Below are 17,726 nucleotides of genomic sequence, written 5' to 3'. Positions count from 1 at the left end.
GGTGTCTGCCATTGGCATCGTCCCTTTGGCACATTTCCACAACAGAGACCTCCAATGGTTCCTTTTGCCTTTCCAGCAAAGGCGCATGAGCTGCTCCCTGATCAAATTCATTCTACCAGCAGAGGACTCCCACTCACTGATTTGGTGGATGTCCCTGGCGATAACCAAGGGCGAAGTTTTCAGAACGCCAGACCAAGTGACGGTAACAACAGACACCAGCCTGTCCGGATGGGGCGCCCATCTGCGGGCCCAGATGGTGCAAGAACAATGGAGCCGGGCGGAATTGACTCACAACATAAACTGGTTGGAGCTCAAGGCTTGGGCCTTACTACAGTTTCATCACTCTGTCAGGGGCAATCATATCCTAGTCCTCACGGACAATATCACCACTAAGGCGCACATAAACAGACGGGGTGGGACGACAAATCCAAGGCCGTCATGAAGGAGGCCAAAAGACTGGGGCATTGGGCCGAAAGGCATCTTCTTTTACTGACTGCAGAACATCTAGCAGGGATGGACAACATCAGAGCTGACTGGCTCAGCCAGACCAAGGTGGACAATTCAGAGTGGCAGCTGCAGTCAGCAATCTTCGAGGAGCTGGCAGAGTGCTTCGGATGCCTGGAGGTCAATCTATTCGCCACTCCTCTCAACGCTCAGCTCCCAAGGTTTTACTCCAGGTACCAGACATGGGGGGGCAGAGGGGTTAGATGCTCTCTGCTGCCCAGGGCCTCGGGGGCTCCTTTATGCCTATCCATCCCTGCCCCTGATCCCCAGGGTCATACAAAAAATCCTACAGGAGGGGGCAGAGGTGGTACTGATTGCCCCACACTGGCCACAGAGGCCCTGGTTTGCCGACCTCCAATCCCTCTTGGTGGACAGGCCCTGGAGGATCCCCCAGGGGAGGATCTCCCTCAGCCAGGGGTCACTGGAACACCCGGAACCTCAGTGGCTCCAGTTGACCGCTTGGCGCTGAGCGGAGCTCTCAGACCCTCCACGGAGTGCATTTACAGTGCTATGTGGCGGGCTTTTTCTTCATGGTGCATCTCCAGGGGTCACGATCCAGTTTGGGCCACTGTTCCACAAGTTCTGGACTTCCTTCAGGCAGGTCTGGACAGAGGGTTGGCTCCCAATACCATTAGGAGACAGGTCTCGGCCATTTCTTCGCTACTCCTGTGTGGGAGGTCTCAGACTCTTAACTTACCACCCCATGGTCAGGCGGTTCCTCAAGGGGGCCTCCAACCTTAAACCACCCACGGTGCACAGATACCCTTCCTGGGATTTACACAGGGTGTTGGATGCTCTGACAGCCCCCCCCCTTTGAGCCATTACGAATGGTCTCGCTTAAGTTCTTGACCCTTAAGGTAGCATTCCTGGTGGCCATCACCTCCGCCAGAAGAATATCCAAACTACAGGCACTGTCCACCAGGGAAGATGTCTGTATGTTCCACCAGGACAGGGTGGTGCTACGGTTGGATCCCTCCTTCATACCCAAAGTGTGCTCTTGCTTCCATCGCTCGCAGTAGCTGATATTGCCTAATTTCTGCCCGGAACCTTCTCACCCATTAGAGAGGAAGTGGCACACCTTGGACGTGAGAAAGGCTCTGAGGATCTACCTCAGAAGGACCGGGCCGAGCAGGAAATTGGAAGCCCTGTTTGTCTCCTTCCAACCTGGGTCCCTGGGGAGCAAGGTGACATCCACCACTATAGGCAGATGGTTAAGAACCTGTATTGCTACCGCCTACAAGGCACAGGGTCTGCAAACACTGGGGCCCATCACAGCACATTCTACACGAAGCACGACCACATCGGCGGCCTGGGCCATGCAGGCCTCACTGCCTGAAATCTGTAGGGCAACTACGTGGGCCTCCTCCTCACCATTCATAAGGAACTACAAACTAGACTCCTTTGCCTCCGCAGAATCCTTCTTCAAACATAGGGTGTTGCAGGCGGTGCACAGGGCGGGGAGAGCGCCTCACCAGGCATAAGCTGGAGCATATACTCTACATGTGTAACCTTCCCTAGGGACGTGCAGGCTTTGGTACATCCCATCCTGGATATTCTTCCCCCTCACTATGGAGAAAGGGTGTTGGTACTTACCTGATACGCCTCTTCTCATAGTGGGGGAGGAGTATCCAGACCCTCCCTGATATGTTTATATACCAAAAGCGTTATGTTTGTTTGTTGAACTGTTCTGTTGAAAAAAGTTAATAAATAAAAGTTGAAACTGAGATGAGTTCTGGAGTGGATGGTCCAACGAGTCTGATAGAGTTCTTCGCCGATAACTGGGTGGGACTTGGTGACCAGGGCGTGACCCAAAGAGCTTATCTGACTCAATCCAATCAACGAGAGGACAAGGTCAAACCCATCCTAGATATTCCTCCCCCACTATGAGATGAGGCCAGTGGTGGGTTTCAAAAATTGTTCGAACCTACTCTGTGGGTGTGGCCTCCTTTGTGGGAGTGGCTTGCCACCCATGTGACCGGATGGGAGTGGCTTGCCACCCATGTGACCGGATATGAAGATGCCGACGACACTTGTCAGAACCACCTTAAATTACCTCACACACAGCACTGGCATGCATAAGACTATGATGTAAACTTGTTTTTTAAAACGCATCTTTGGTTTGCGTTAAAACAACTTCAACACACGCAATGTTCTGATTGCACCACAAACACAGTAGTCATCCTTACCTTTCACAGAGGCACTGAGTTTTATAAATATGAGCATGATAGTGTAGAATAATCATATCCAAGGACCAGTGGTGGGTTTCAAAAAATTTTGGAACCTCTTCTGTAGGTGTGGCCTGCTTTCTGGGTCCACTGGTGGAACCTCTTCTAACCGGTTCGGTAGATTTGACGAACCGGTTCTACCGAATAGGTGCGAACTGGTAGAAACCCACCTCTGGATGAGGCGTATCAGGTAAGTACCAATACCCTTTTCTTGGAAAGACTTCTGTGCCTAAAAAATATAACGCAACAGACAACAATTCAACAGGTTTGCTTCTTTGGTCATGGCATTCAGTAATGGGAACCCCTCCCTGACTTAGCAGTTTTTGTCAAAGATAAGTGACCTGTTTATGTGAAAAATAAAGCAGTGTGTAAAGCAGTACCAAGTTTCCCTGTAAGAGGACTCATTCTCCTATTTCTTTGCTCTTGCATCATTTTGTTTATCTGGGGAAAGAAGCTGATAGGAAATTGTTTGTGGCACTAGGCAGTGTTGCTGTATAGATTTGTTTTCCTTCCAAGAAGTAATCTGCTTTTTAAAGGAACAGGTGCTCACATAAATCCTGCTGAATGTTTGTGTAAATGGACTATATTCCTCATATAAATATTTCATCGAAGTGTTTTAATTCATCACTGCATTGATATTATGTATTTATTGCTCTATTTTGTGTGAGGCATGAGAGCACAGTTGCTGAATTTATCAATCTATATTGATTAAAATGGTATTTAAGACATTTTAAAAATCACAATAAACTGACTGGTGTTGAGTAACCATGCGTGACCCAACCCTGCTCTCATAAATAGCTATTAAGGTTTGCAACATGTTTGCCTTACCTTCTCTCGCTTGCATGTAGAAAATATGCATAAAGCTCACGGCACTCTTTCCAGTTCTGAGTAAAACTAACAATTTGGATCATAAGAACTAGAGCAAGAGTGACAAACTCATTTTGATTCCTTTATCGTTGATCATACTGGTTTAAGATCCTGGGGTGCTAGCAGAATTTGGAGGTTTACAAGACTTTCAATCTGCTCTTGATCATAATACAGCAATATTTTTGCAGCATTGTTATATCATGTGGGAGCTGCCACAAAGGGGCAGAGAGATCATTGCATTCCAGCGCAAGGAACATTATTTGTGTACTACAATTCATTTCATACACTTCACAAAGTAATTTAAGCAATAAATAAATGCATAGTCTAAAGAATGGACAACTTAAACATTAAACTCGGGGTGTAGAGAGAGTGGCAAATTTTAAGATGAAAGTAAGAATGTTAATGAAGAACCGAAACCCCCAAGGAACAGAACAGAAAGGTTTTGCAGATTATAAACTCATTTAACTGTGGCAACTCAGGGACCTCATTTTTTTTTGCTAAGTCCCTGAATTGTAGCAAGTGGAATATAATTGCTAATCAGGTTATTCTTCCACTGCATTTTTCCTGTTTGAACTTCTTTCTTACAAACTCCTTATCTGACTTTTCTTGCAAACTACAAACCTCCTCGGGTGCCAGCTGGATCACAGGCTGTAAGCTTGATGTGAGGCCAGAATGCTTAATTGCTTGTACCTTGACCTTTTCTTTTTGTTTGCAGATCCTGTACTTCAGGTGCCGCTGCACATGGAAGAGTAAGTTCTCCTCCTTTTCACCCTACTTTTTCAGGATCTACAGTTCCTAGTTTGGTTTTCTTTTTAATTGCCCTGGAAAACAACAACTAACACAACCCCAAGCTTTTAAAATGATAGCACTTCTACAGTGCAAGCTTTGTAGGTTAGATCAAAATGGTTGATTATATCAGTGTTTTTCAACCTTTTTTGTGCAAAGGCACACTTTTTTCATGAAAAAAATCACGAGGCACACCACCATTAGAAAATGTTAAAAAAATTTAACTCTATGCCTATATTGACTATATATAAAGTAATTTTCCCACGGCACACCTTACACTATGTCACGGCACACTAGTGTGCCGCGGCACAGTGGTTGAAAAACACTGGATTATATGAGCAGTATAGCTATTTGTTTCTTCCAGAATTATTATTCTTCTGAAATCTCTACATAAACCTCTCAGTATTAGTTGGGGGGGGGGGAGGATGGGGACATTGTGGGGTATAGCAAGAAGGAAAGGCTCAAGAAGGAAGCCAGGACAGAAAGGGTTAATAACAACACCACTTCATTGTAAAAAGCCTAGCATAAGGTTTCTTCCTGTTCTGTGGAACAGCTCTTGCCTCATTCTTTAGCTCTGCCTTCTAGGAGGAAGCAGAGGCTTCCCCGGCAGTTTGAGAGCTGAGGAGGGGAAAAAAATATGAGAAAAATACTAGTAATGTCAACAAACATGTAGTCGAGCAGGCTGTGCTCTGCAAGCATGAACCAACTGACTGAGGCACTAGCTTCAGGCAAGAGGCCACAGCCAAAAAATAAGACCAACAAAAGGAGGCCCATTGGAGCCATTCCAATCAACCAGCCATATTGACCAGGCCAAACTGCAACAAAGGCCTAGGGGCAGTACAGCAAATTGAGAGGACATTCCACCAGCCTCAGCCAACATATGAACAGCAACACCAGCTCTGAGCTTATTTACCATGCAGCAGGGCTTAACAACTTCTTTCCAATGAACTAGACACCAGGCGTATCAAAGTAACCTCTATGCCAGTGTTTCTCAACCTTGGCAACTTGAAGATGTCTGGACTTCAAGTCCCAGAATTCCCCAGCCAGCATTCGCTGGCTGGGGAATTCTGGGAGTTGAAGTCCAGACATCTTCAAGTTGCCAAGGTTGAGAAACACTGCTCTATGCAGATAGCAGTGAGTAATGTCACAATGAGGCTTCACTGTCTCTGGAAATGCAAGAGAAGAACATACACAGTTTTCTGAAGCAAATTCTGTCTCTGGGATTCCACCATCAGAGATGAAAGAAAAATGGGTATATATTAGCGGCAGACCCTCGAGTTCCAAAAGGCTGTGATCCCAGTGCCAAGGAAGCTGAGGTAAAATTATAGTGGAAGATGGTTTGAGGTACTAGAGTAGGTCCTTCTCCTAATCCAGGACCAAATTACCATCATATTCCATCTATGTGCAAGTATTAATGGTCCTCAGCCCATCTAGTGCAGGGAATGTCAATCGGATATAGGTTGCCAGCGTGGCGGTGTGAGAAACCCACATCTAAATAAGATGGTGCATACCCTCAAAGGTACTCTTTAACTGCTTAACCTATAGGAGCTGAGGACAAAAAGACTGGTTCTAAGAGTATTGTCAGATCAGGTAAAAGTGTGACACCTGCTGGTGTAGACAGCAGCATGATTTGTTTATAGAGTCAGGGCAGATCCAGATTAAAGGACCTTTGGAACAAGGCCACATGTACAACCCGTAGTAGAAATGACATAGGAGCTCTCAGGACACCACATGGAAAGCCCAGACATTCTGCCTCAAAACCTAGTTCTACATCCAGATGCAGGCTGGCTACCACCGAGTGCCTGGAAAGCGAATTAAAACATCTGAGCTGCAGCTTTCCAGGCCCTGCAGTAAAACTGTGAAGACATCCAGCAATTCCCCAAATATATCAATATCAATTGACTGATCATGCTGTTGACTGGTGATGTAAATCATGAGACCAATATAGGTTCTTCCAAATGCCCTTGGGGGCAGGACTACTAGCCATTGAGCAGACCTGGCTCCATTAGGCATTTTGAGCTCCAGTCTCTGGACAGGCAAGGCCTACGGACAGATCCTTTTCTTTTTGCAACATGCAAGTCTCCTCTTATTTCCAGTGATTCACTCACTGTTTCTTTTTAGGGGACCTGTCATAGTTCTCAAAACTTTAATGTCTGTTCCGTTCAAATCAGTCACTTTTGTCTGAACCTATTAGCAACTATTCTAGTACACCAAACATTAGAGAGAAATGTGGGAGAATTGGAAGCTGTCAGTAAAATGTGATCTGTGTATTTCTGCAAGATCATGAGACCTTGAGTCATGCCCAAAGTCAGTGCTAAATTCCATAAAGCCCAAGAGATAGTGCTCCCAATTTTTGCCTGGCCCCTCTCCCCTGTGACCCTCAGAAAGGATCTAGGACAGTTTACCTTGGCCAACATATCATGGCCCACTCGCTGTGGGACAATTCAACGCTGTGTTAATTATTTCAGTTACTTTTATTATTAGTGACCTTTTTATCAAAATTATTGTAACTCTTGTATTTCTGGATTGACTTTCTTTATTATTGGTCATGATTCTGGCAAAATTAATGTAACTTTTGTATTCGTTGAATTGTCCTATAGTGAGCTGTCTTGCAGCGAGTTGGCAGCGTCTATTTGTCCCATTCCTTCTCAGAAGACATTTCAAAAGTACTTTAAAGGCTGGGAGGATCAATAACCTTCTTGCCTCCTACAAAACAGGAAAGCTGGGAAGCTCTATGATCCACCAGCAACAGGAGAGTTAGAGAATGCTATGTTCCTGTATAGTCTGTTTCAACCTTGGCAACTTAAGATGGGTGGACTCCAACTCCCAGAATTCCCCAGCCAGCATGCTGTGCAGTGCATATAAAAGCAGGCAGGACTTTATGGTAGCTGTGGCTGCTATCTTCACTTTTTTGACACCCTCAGAATACCCCTAATGGTTTCCTATGGTGCCTGAAAAACCTTATGGCTTACATGACTTGTCTGTTTTTAATGTCATTTTTAATTGAGTTTGCCTCAATTAAATGGCCAGAAGAATGTCCCTGTAGATTGCAGTGGGCAGTAGAAAAATGAGTTAAAGCCTAAATAAATAAAATTATGGCCACAAGAACATAGAGCAGTATTTTTCAGCTTTGGCAGCTTTAGGATGTGTGGACTTCAACTCCAAGAATGACTTCTCAAATTCAAAATGTCAGCCCAAGATTATGTTAAAGTATGTACTTATTTTAATATGAATTTAGCATGTTGAAGCTTATTTTACACATCATAGCTTTATTTTTGACTGTGAAGAGCAGTTCAGTATGGTATTTGCTTCAAAAGAGGCATGCTGGTTCATAAGCTAACAAATACATTGATCTTCAGGAGGAACAGGCAAGGCAACTCTGATTGCAGGACAAGGGACTGTTTGAGCTTGTATTTCATCAACATCTGCCCAATCTGTTCCCCATTTTACCAGAACAGCTGATTAGAAATTATTACTAAAACGAACCCATATAATTAATTTCCAAATTGAAATGTGGCATGTAGTTTGAAAGAATGAAAATAACTTGAAATCAAGGAATTTGAAAGATTACTATGTCCATCCAAATTCAGAGGCTGTGGTATGCAAAACCAGGGGTTTAAATGACTGTGCTTAAATAAAAACGCATATTTGCCTTTAAAAAAAACCACATCTGTTTCGTAATATAGCCATGCTCACAAGTAAATGTACACTGACCACAACTCTGCTGTCTTTTCTTTTCACAAATACAACACAGTAATTGCTGTTTTAATTATTTCTTCAGTCCTAGGCCGGCATTTCTTCCTGATCCCAATGATGGAAGTCTGTACACCCTTGGTGGCAAGAATAATGAAGGCTTAACTGTACGTATAATTTGATCACAAAGTAATTATTTAGTTCTCATTGAATGAGAAACAGCTTTTAAGATTAACAAAGCATGTTTATCTAGCTTGTCTTGCTGCATAAGGGAGATCTTTTTTGACAATGTATATAAAATTCTGATTTTATAAGAAATAACACTAGAGAAGAAGCCTACATAACTCACAATATTATTTTACCTGTTTCCATCTTATGTTTACATTTTTTTTTCTTTCCCACTTTATATATAAACAAACCCTCACTTGACTAACATTTGGAGTTATTTTTAAGAAAAATTAGGAAGCTGTAAAACTTCTGCAAAATGGTTTCTCTCCAGAGATAAACACTGAAATCTGGGAAAGCTCTTCTACATTAATCATTGTGAAAATTTCTATGTGTCACATTATACAAGGTTCAGGGGCATATATAGGCAGTCCTCAACTGCTCCCAATATGGGAACAGAATCACTCATTGCTAAGCAAAGTACCATTAAAATGAGTCATGCCTGCTTTTTTGCCACAGTTGTTAACTGATGGAGTCATTAAGCAAGTCTGACTGTGCCCAGCTAGAAAGGTCAGAAATGATGATCACATGAACTCAGGCTGCTGCCAGTTGCCAAGCATCCACATTTTAATCATGTGGTCTTGGGGTTGCTGCAACTATCATTAAGAGTTAGGGTTGGTTCTGAGGTGCTTTTTTCCATCACTGTTTGAGTAGTCCTTGTAAGTCAAGGAGTACCTGTAGTATGAGTTAGCAAAAAGCTAATCTCTTAAAATACTGAGCTGTGGTATCTCAATTGAAAATCCAGCAATTGGTTGGAAAAAGAGCAAAAAGAATGCAGAGATGATGGAATAGAATGCCTCCATTGCAGCTTGACAAACATGGATTCATCAGTTTCACTAACAAGATGGTTTTTGGTACATGGCAATAGACAATTTCATCTACTGTGGTTCATAAGCTATGGCTCCTTTCTTGTAATAAGATTGTCAAGCCAAAACCAAACCACATTATGGCTTAGGAATATATATGATCTAGGTTTCTTACTAGAAGGCTGCGGATATACTTGCTTGGAAAATACTTTAAAAGATACTGCAATGTGGATATATGATATTTATGCAACCTAAATAGGCCTGGTAGCCACAATAAGAAATCCTAAGCATTTTTTTTACACTGGGCACATATATTCTTCCTAAATCTATAGTTCTTTCTGTTCCAATCAGATTCATAGTACTGAAGTTGTCAATTATTCTATATGCTCTGAAGTACTGATTTTCACCTGATAAAACTTTTGTATTTACCAATTCAGTCAATCAATCAATTCAGTTTATTACAATCGTTGTTGTTGTTAGTTGCAAAGTTGTGTCTGACCATCAGGACCCCATGGACAATGTTCTTCCAGGCCTTCCTGTCCTCTACCATCCCTCGGAGTCCATTTAAGTTCAAGCCTACTGCTTCAGTGACTCCATCCAGCCTCCTCATTCTCTGTTGTCCCCTTCTTCTTTTTCTCTTAATATTTCCCATCATTAGGCTCTTCTCCAGTGAGTCCTTCCTTCTCATTTGGTGGCCAAAGTATTTTGAGTTTCATCTTCAGGATCTGGCCTTCTAAAGAGTAGTAAAGGTTGATGATCTCTAGGACTGACCGGTTTAATCTCCTTGCAATCCAAGGGACTCGCAGGAGTCTTCTCCAGCACCATAGTTCACCAGCACCAGTATAGTTTACTGCCATAGACCAGAACAAATAAAAACATTCAGTAAATATACAATTAAAAATTCTAGTATAAAATAGTAATTAATAACTAAAATCTATAATAAAATCCAGCCTGCATTTACTAAAATATTGTACAGATTAAGCAATTGTCTTGGAGGCTTGTTATCTCTTGGTGCCTGCTTTAGGTTTTAATTCCAGGAATGGCACGCAGTCATGCTCAGGCTCCTTCTTTGGAAGCGGGGGAAAATGAATTCAGAATGTTCATTGTTATCTTTTGGGAAATGATTTTGGCTTTGTAATAAGCCTAATAAACGCTTTAGCTTATTTTTGAATTACATTACACGTGCAATATTGAAAGAGATGAATTTGACTTGGGAACATCTTTTGATGAAGCTAGAAGAGAGCCAGGCAATTAATTATAGTCTTAAGGAGATCAGACAAGCAAGCATCCAAAAATCCATCCTATTCCAGGAAAAAAATGGATGTCTGGGATAACTGCATTGGTTCCAGTATTAACTTTAGACCATAGTGCCTCTGTCATTGTTTTCAAAGTATGTAAGGGTTAAATAGAGCTGATGTGATCACCAGAGATTTCTGTTGCTTAATTACTTAAGAACAGCAGCTTTGTGATGAAATAGAGATTAAATTTGGCTTTCTACGAAGTTTTTTTTTTCTTCCTGAAACTGTTATGACTTCCTCTTACAATTCTGGAGGGGGAAATATGTTTTCTCTCAAATTGCCCTAAAGGTACAGTGGTAGCATTTTCTTTAGTTAGAGAAAAGAGCAATGACTTTTGCATCTGAAATTAAAGATAACAACTGATGGGGAAAAATGTTTCTCTTGGTTTTGAATGGGAATTGCAAAACATTTGCAAAACAGCAAGTTGGAGAACGCTGAAATAGGCAGGAGGAAGCAAAGAAAAAGATTTTTCCCAGTATAACTCACCTTTTCTCCATTCTGTGTAGGTGTCAACCTTTTCTAAACACTGTTTTGTTAGCACTTGTGGCCTTCAGAGTGTTAAGAAGGCATTACTTTAGAATCTTTGAAGTACACCAAGGTCCTCCTGAAGGTGGCAATTATACTAGACTTTTCAACGTCCCACAAGAAAGTAGAAATCACACTGTGTTTAGAAATGATTCTAAGATGCACTTTACTCAAGTGCAAATTGTTCTCACCAATTTCTTGGGAAGATTGAGATCTGTTTCATAGATATGTTGTACTATTTCAGCACAGGAAATATGTTTTTTTTCCTGCTCACAGAGCTGAAATACAAAATGTGAAGTACTTTTTGAACTTTTTGGCCATGCCTTTTTATTTTTTTAACATTTCTCCATACATACAGTGGGGTCAAAATTGCTATTTTTGGCAGTTAAGCTCATCCCAGAAACACAGTTACACTTATTCCTGAGGGATGAAGAATTTTCACTGCAGTTCCTTATAAACCAAAGGCCCTCTTGCTGAGCTGAAGCTCTTGAAATCATAGCCCATGTCTCATCTCATACTTTTTACTGGATACAGGTAGTCCTCGACTTACAACAGCTCATTTAGTGATTGTTCAAAGTTACAACAACTGGGAAAAGTGACTTATGGTCATTTTTCACACTTACGACCAGTTCAGCATGCCCATGGTCATGTGATCAAAAGTCAGACACTTGGCAACTGACTCAAATTTATGACAGTTGCAATGTCCTGGGGTCATGTAATCACATTTTGTGACCTTTTGAAAAGCAAAGTCAGGGGTGTGAAACTGGCGGCCCATGGGCTGGATGCATCATGCACAGGCCACACCCACCCCAGCTCCATGAATGGGGGAAATGTGAAACGTCGCGTGACGCAGTGAGTTTGACACCCATGAACAAAGTCAATGGGGAAGCCAGATTTACTTAATAACTGTGTTACTAACTTAACCACAGCGATTCACCTAACAGCTGTGGCAAGAAAGGTTTATAGGTTATAGGTTTAATTTATTTGTATGAAAGGTCCTAAAATTGGGCAATACTCACTTAACAAATGTCTCACCACAACAGAAATGTAAGGCTCAATTGTGGTCATAAGTCGAGGACTACCTGTATTGTTTTCTCCGTGTAATACTTTACTAACAGTTCTCAGGGCATTTGAATTATTCATTCACAGATACTCAATTTCCTTAATGGTTGCAATATTTTTTTTCTTCTGGGATGAATAATTTGGCAAAGATTAATGAGCTCAGAGAGCCAGTTTGGCGTAGTGGCTGAGGTACCTGACTAGAAAGCAGAAGACAGTTAGTTATAATCCCACCTGAGGCATGAAAGCCAGCTGGGTGACTTGGGGCTAGTCAATCTCTCAACCCTAGGAAAAAGAAGGCACTGGCAAAGCACCTCTGTGATCTTGGCAAGAAAACTGCCTGAACCTGTCCACGGAGTCAACAAAAGTCAACACTGACTCAAAGGCATCAAAAGGGGGGGAAAAAGAATAGAAAAGCTAAAAGCAAAATATGTGTCACCTTATTGCTGTATAGTTTTGTCTGCCAAATCTGCTTTGCTATTTGATGTTGGTCACCCGAGCATCCTCATCAATCTGCCTTGATGCACTGTACAGAAAGGCTCACTATATGAACGAGATAGAACAGCTCTCTCTAGCCATGTGTCCTCCAGATAGGTAGGGATTACAAATCCGTTCTATCCCAGTCAGCATGGCTACTGGCAAAGGCACTGCAATCTGAGGATAGTATGGATGTGAGAATGCAGTGCCTCTATTTTTATCTCTAAAATGTAGAAGTTGTAGATTGGTTTTTTTTACTATATAGATATTAAAATACTACATTATTTTATCCGTGCCGTGACCAGGCCTGCTTGAGTTTAGATACAACATCTTTATAGTGGGTACATGCCATATGTGTGTTGTAGTTTTGTGATACACAGGTGTGAGGATAAGATAGGTGCTGCAAACAGGTATCCAGTGGGTAAATATCACATAAACTGGATGACTGCACTGTATGTTCTTGCAAATGATCACAATCCTGGGCACCATGTGTAATTTTACGTTCTGTACTAAGCTTTGTTAGCAGGACAATTAGTCAATGCTAAAAGTGGGCACTTCAGCTTTCACTGCTCAACGTTGGAGTTATTGCATTTCTACAGCTATCCAAAGCAGGAGTGCTGGTTATTAATCAGGAAGATGAAGATGGGCCATTCAGCCCATTGACTCATTTTGGGCTGGTCCTTGATTCCTAGCTTCTCAAGGTTATCATTAGTGTCAAACACAGAGGGTTGTACTACTCTGTGATGACCAGGGACTGGGAACAGAAGCAACACAGCCAGAACAAAAGCTTAACTCCCCTTTATTGCTCCAACTTACCCCCCAAAGTGCCACTGTTCACTGCAAGTCTAGGAGCAAAACTCTAAACAAACCCCTCGAATAGTTCCTGGCTGCTATTAGTCCAGAGGAGTAGCACAGTTCTGAGAGCAGCCACAGTTGAAGGAATTTGGTTCCAAGGAGTCCTCGTCGCAGGAAGAGTTCACTGGGACAGCAGCACAACACAGAGCAGAAATGTGTCGCTGCAAACTTGCACATAGCCAGGCCAAGCAAGCAAGGCAAGCAGGACAAGGTACAGCAAAGTATCCAAATGTCGGTAACAGCTCCTGAGACTGGAAAAAGGCAACACTTGTTCTCAACAAGTGCCCCTCCCAATGGCAAGTCTTTAAATCTCATTCCCCAGGTGAGCCTTGCGAAGAGGGGCAGGGCGCCCTCTTCCCGAGTCAAGTCGTCGGGTTGCCCTGCACTGATCCTGCCTCCTCTCCATTCTCCGTTCTCGGGGATTGAGGGGGGGGGAGATAATTACTCATCGCCAGAGCTCTGTCACTTCTCTGCACCACTGACTGCCCTCTCCTCCCCACTTGGTCATCATGCACCCTCTCTCCTTCGCTGGCGCCCCTTCCCAGACCCGAGGACTACTTCGTTCTGTTCCTCTGGTCATTCCTAGCTCCATCTCATCCTCCTCCTTGGACCCAGGCTCCGATGGGGCCATGACGTACCCTGAACCCTAAATACAAGACTAGATAAATACTACATTTAAAAGACGGTTTGCTTTTCTATTAAGATGAATAATTACAATGAGAAGACAGGGTCTTTTTTTTTCGGAGGGTTGATTTATGATGTCTTTCTCTTTCTCTGTCCTTGCCAGTGGGTTCCATTTTAGCCTCTTCTGTCATCATACATCCTGGAGTGTTTAGAGCAAATAGATGTACCGCCTTCTTCCACTCTGAAAAGAAGTGTGCATTATAGAGCAATAGCACCTGCTTCTTTTTCCTGGACTTGCTTCTCAAAATAGAAACTTTAAGGTGCTCCCTAGGGAATGTGAACAAAGTTCCAATTAGTAGTAAAAATAAGGGAGGTAAACTATATATTTAGCAAAAAAGAAAGTAAACAGGCCAAAAACTAAGATTTACAGATACTTCTTCTGTGGGAAAGTAGCAATGACTCAAAATCGATACCACAGAGTTACTTGCTGATATAAATCTTTGACGCTTTGTGTGACACAAGGCAAATGCAGATGGCTGATATTGCTAATTGGTGTTGACGTACACAAAACAACTTGAATCTGGCAGTCCCCTTCAATAACAACCTGCTTTGAAATGGGATTCATCAATTGTCTTTGTCTTGCAATCCTCGCTAAATGTTTACTATGAAGTGAAGATGACTAATATGGACATTTATGTTCTAGAAACTGCCATTCACCATCCCAGAGCTTGTCCAGGCCTCCCCTTGCCGCAGTTCAGATGGAATTCTATACATGGGTAATGTTCCATTTCCTACTTAAAAATAACATTTGCATGTATTTTATAGCGTTTCCATGTGAGTGTAAAATATAGGGGTATTTACTAGAGTACTTGGATAGAAATTTCTTTCAGTTGCAGCCCTTGGATATTTACTCATGTTTAAGTCTGGTTTATCATTCCTTACGTAACAACCCAAAGATTACTTTGTCATTTTTGTGCACTGAAGTTAATTTAAAAATATTTTGTGTGCTGGGTACAATGTTATGTTTGATAGACTACCAAAAACAGTCTCCATATTGCAGTTGTGTAGGGTTATTCTTTGCTTGTTTGACTTGGGACTTTTTGTTTGCTTTGGGATTACCTGAATTTTACTTAAGCAGTTAATTCACTGCTTCAGCAGTTAATTCACTACCTGGATTTTTGCTAATGCTGTGAACTTCCGTTGTTTCATGTTCATAGAAGATCCGGATGATAAAGCATATATCTTAGTGGCTAGTAGGCAGGAAACTGATTCTGAAAACACAGATAGTCCTCAATTTATGATCACAAGTGAGATTGGAAATTCCATCGATAGGCAAGGCTATCGTTAAGTGAGTCATGCTCATTTTTTAAAATTATTTATTAAATTTATATTTAGGAGTTTTCTTTGTCATGGTTATTAAGCGAATCGGTACTCTTGTTGCGTGAGTCACAATGTCGTTAAGTAAATCCAGCTTCCCCTATTGACTTTGCTAATTGGAAGTTAGCTAGGACGGTCACAAATGGAAATCACTTGACCTCAGAACACTGCAACCCTCATAATTATATACAAATGGTCGTAAATCGAGGAATAACTGCACTATTTCCCTTCAAGCTTCATTGTACTCATGTTGATGTTTACTATTAGGGAAGAAGCAGGACAGCTGGTATGTAGTAGACCTTGCAACAGGAGAAAAACAGCAGACTTTAACCTCTTCATTTGCTGAAAGCCTGTGCCCATCTACCTCCCTGCTATATCTTGGTCGAACAGGTAAGAAAGTTTTGAAAAGCCAAGCCATTGGAAAAGGGAGATGCTTATATTGAAGTCCTCCTGCCATCTTGGAGTCCCCATCCTGATTTCTCAGAGATCAGAGTAACGTTCTTGCACCTCAGCCTCTGAGATGCCTTTGTGTCAGTGTTATACTTCCGTGTCGGAAGCACCAAAGTATTTTTGTGGTGAAAGGATTTGCTGGTGACATCATAGTTGCCTGGGGGATTGGGTTCTCCTTTCACGTTCCCATTGCCCATTGAAATGGTACCCATTTATCTACTCGTGGTTGCTCGCTTTCGAACTGCTGGGTCAGCAGAAGCTGGAGCATGTGATGGGAACTCGCCCCACCCGTGGCAACAACGGGTCTCAAACATGAGCCTGCTGATCGTCAGCCCAGCATTCTAACCTCGTGAGCACACCGCAAGCCTTTTTGTCAGTGTTGAAAAAACTAAAGTGGGGTTTGCCATCCTTCAGGACTCATAGGCTTCCACAAGTAATCCATGTCATCTCCAGAGTTAGCTTATGAGTATTCCCTTTGTTTAGTGAGTGGGACTCTGTGTGCATGTGTGTCTTAGATCACCCATGGTGGGGAAAGGAAACAGCATTTCTTCAGTCCTGCTTATCATTGGAATATTTGATGCTCATAGATAAGGTTGCTGTATAAAAACGAAAGCCTCAAGAGATCAGATTAGCTTCCCACTCACAATGAGACAGTGCTGCTTGCTGATATTCAGTGAAATATGCTGAGCCTTTGTCTAGTGAGAAAACTGCTTAGTAATATCTGATTTCATACAGATTGTTAGAGTTCTGCTGGATTAGACTCAAATCTTTTTTCTCCCATAACAGCCAACCAGAGGCTGGTAAGAATTTCCCAGCAATCCACACACTAGTAGAAAGACACTCAATGCCACTGTTTTTTTTTTTTTCTCTCTTTCGTAAAATGTTGTTTTCCTTTCAACAGAGTACACCATCACTATGTACGATACCAAGAGTAAGGAACTCCGCTGGAATGCCACTTACTTCAATTACGCAGCAACATTGCCTGATGAAGACGCCCAATACAGTAAGAATATTAATCCTACTTGCAGGTTGAAGTAAGAAGACTGCTGGTTGTGTCCAATTATGAAAAATGTGTCTTTTTTTAAAAAAGTTGTTTTTATTTGTGTTTCTCATACATTCACAAATATACATTTCTCATAAATATCGTTAGTGTTATATATTGTCCTTTCACATTTATGCTTCCATTCTTTCCCTAAAGATATAATACTATATTCGAGCTTGCTTTCCTGCCATCCCCTACATCCATCTTATATTACAACAACTTCTTCTTCCCTCTTTCTTTCTCCTACCTAACCTTCTTCTCTCTTTTCTCCTTTCCTCCTCTCCTTTCTCTTTTCTTCTTCCCCTGTGTGACACATTAAAAATGTGTCGTTTTTTTATCTGTGCCCATTCCAGAAATGTCTCACTTTGCATCTAATGGAGACGGACTAGTGGTGACTGTGGACAGTGAGTCCGGGGATGTCTTGTGGATCCAGAATTATGGTTCCCCCGTTGTAGCTTTTTACATCTGGCAGCGGGAAGGCCTATGGAAAGTAATGCACACCAATGTGGGAGTAGAAACCCTGCGCTACTTGACGTTCATGTCCGGTGAAGTTGGGCGCATCACTAAATGGAAATATCCATTTCCCAAAGAAACGGAAACCAAAAGCAAACTAATGTGAGTCTAAGGGGCTTTTTTGCCCCACCCTCCTCCATATCATGGCCTGTTTGTTTGTTAAAAATTGTACATTTAGTATTATCGAATCAACTCAGTCATTCTCTTGCGGGGATTCAATAATCAATCTGATTCCGTATGGGATTCAAGTACAGGCAGTCCTCGACTTACAGCAGTTCATTTAGTGGCTATTCAAGTTACAAGAGCACTGACAAAAGGGACTTATGACTGTTTTTCACACGTACAACCGTTACAGCATGGTCACATGATCAAAATTGAAATGCTTGGCAACTGGCATGTA

The 17,726-nt window shown here is 42.2% G+C and overlaps 1 protein-coding gene across 1 annotated transcript in view; it reads left to right on the top strand.

Moving 5' to 3' along the window:
• ERN1 (endoplasmic reticulum to nucleus signaling 1) overlaps positions 1-17,726 on the top strand; it is an 85,901-nt gene that overhangs the window by 47,527 nt on the left and 20,648 nt on the right. Inside the window, exons 3-8 of the mRNA XM_032209999.1 lie at positions 4,312-4,345; positions 8,164-8,242; positions 14,648-14,720; positions 15,589-15,711; positions 16,673-16,774; positions 17,167-17,428. Of these exons, the coding sequence (XP_032065890.1) occupies positions 4,312-4,345; positions 8,164-8,242; positions 14,648-14,720; positions 15,589-15,711; positions 16,673-16,774; positions 17,167-17,428 (673 nt within the window). The remainder of the gene's footprint in view (positions 1-4,311; positions 4,346-8,163; positions 8,243-14,647; positions 14,721-15,588; positions 15,712-16,672; positions 16,775-17,166; positions 17,429-17,726) is intronic.

Source organism: Thamnophis elegans, chromosome 2, assembly GCF_009769535.1.
Source record: "Thamnophis elegans isolate rThaEle1 chromosome 2, rThaEle1.pri, whole genome shotgun sequence".
Lineage (NCBI taxonomy): Eukaryota > Metazoa > Chordata > Lepidosauria > Squamata > Colubridae > Thamnophis > Thamnophis elegans.
Note: the sequence above shows the minus strand (reverse complement) of the source record. Positions and strands in the feature narration are given on the sequence as shown.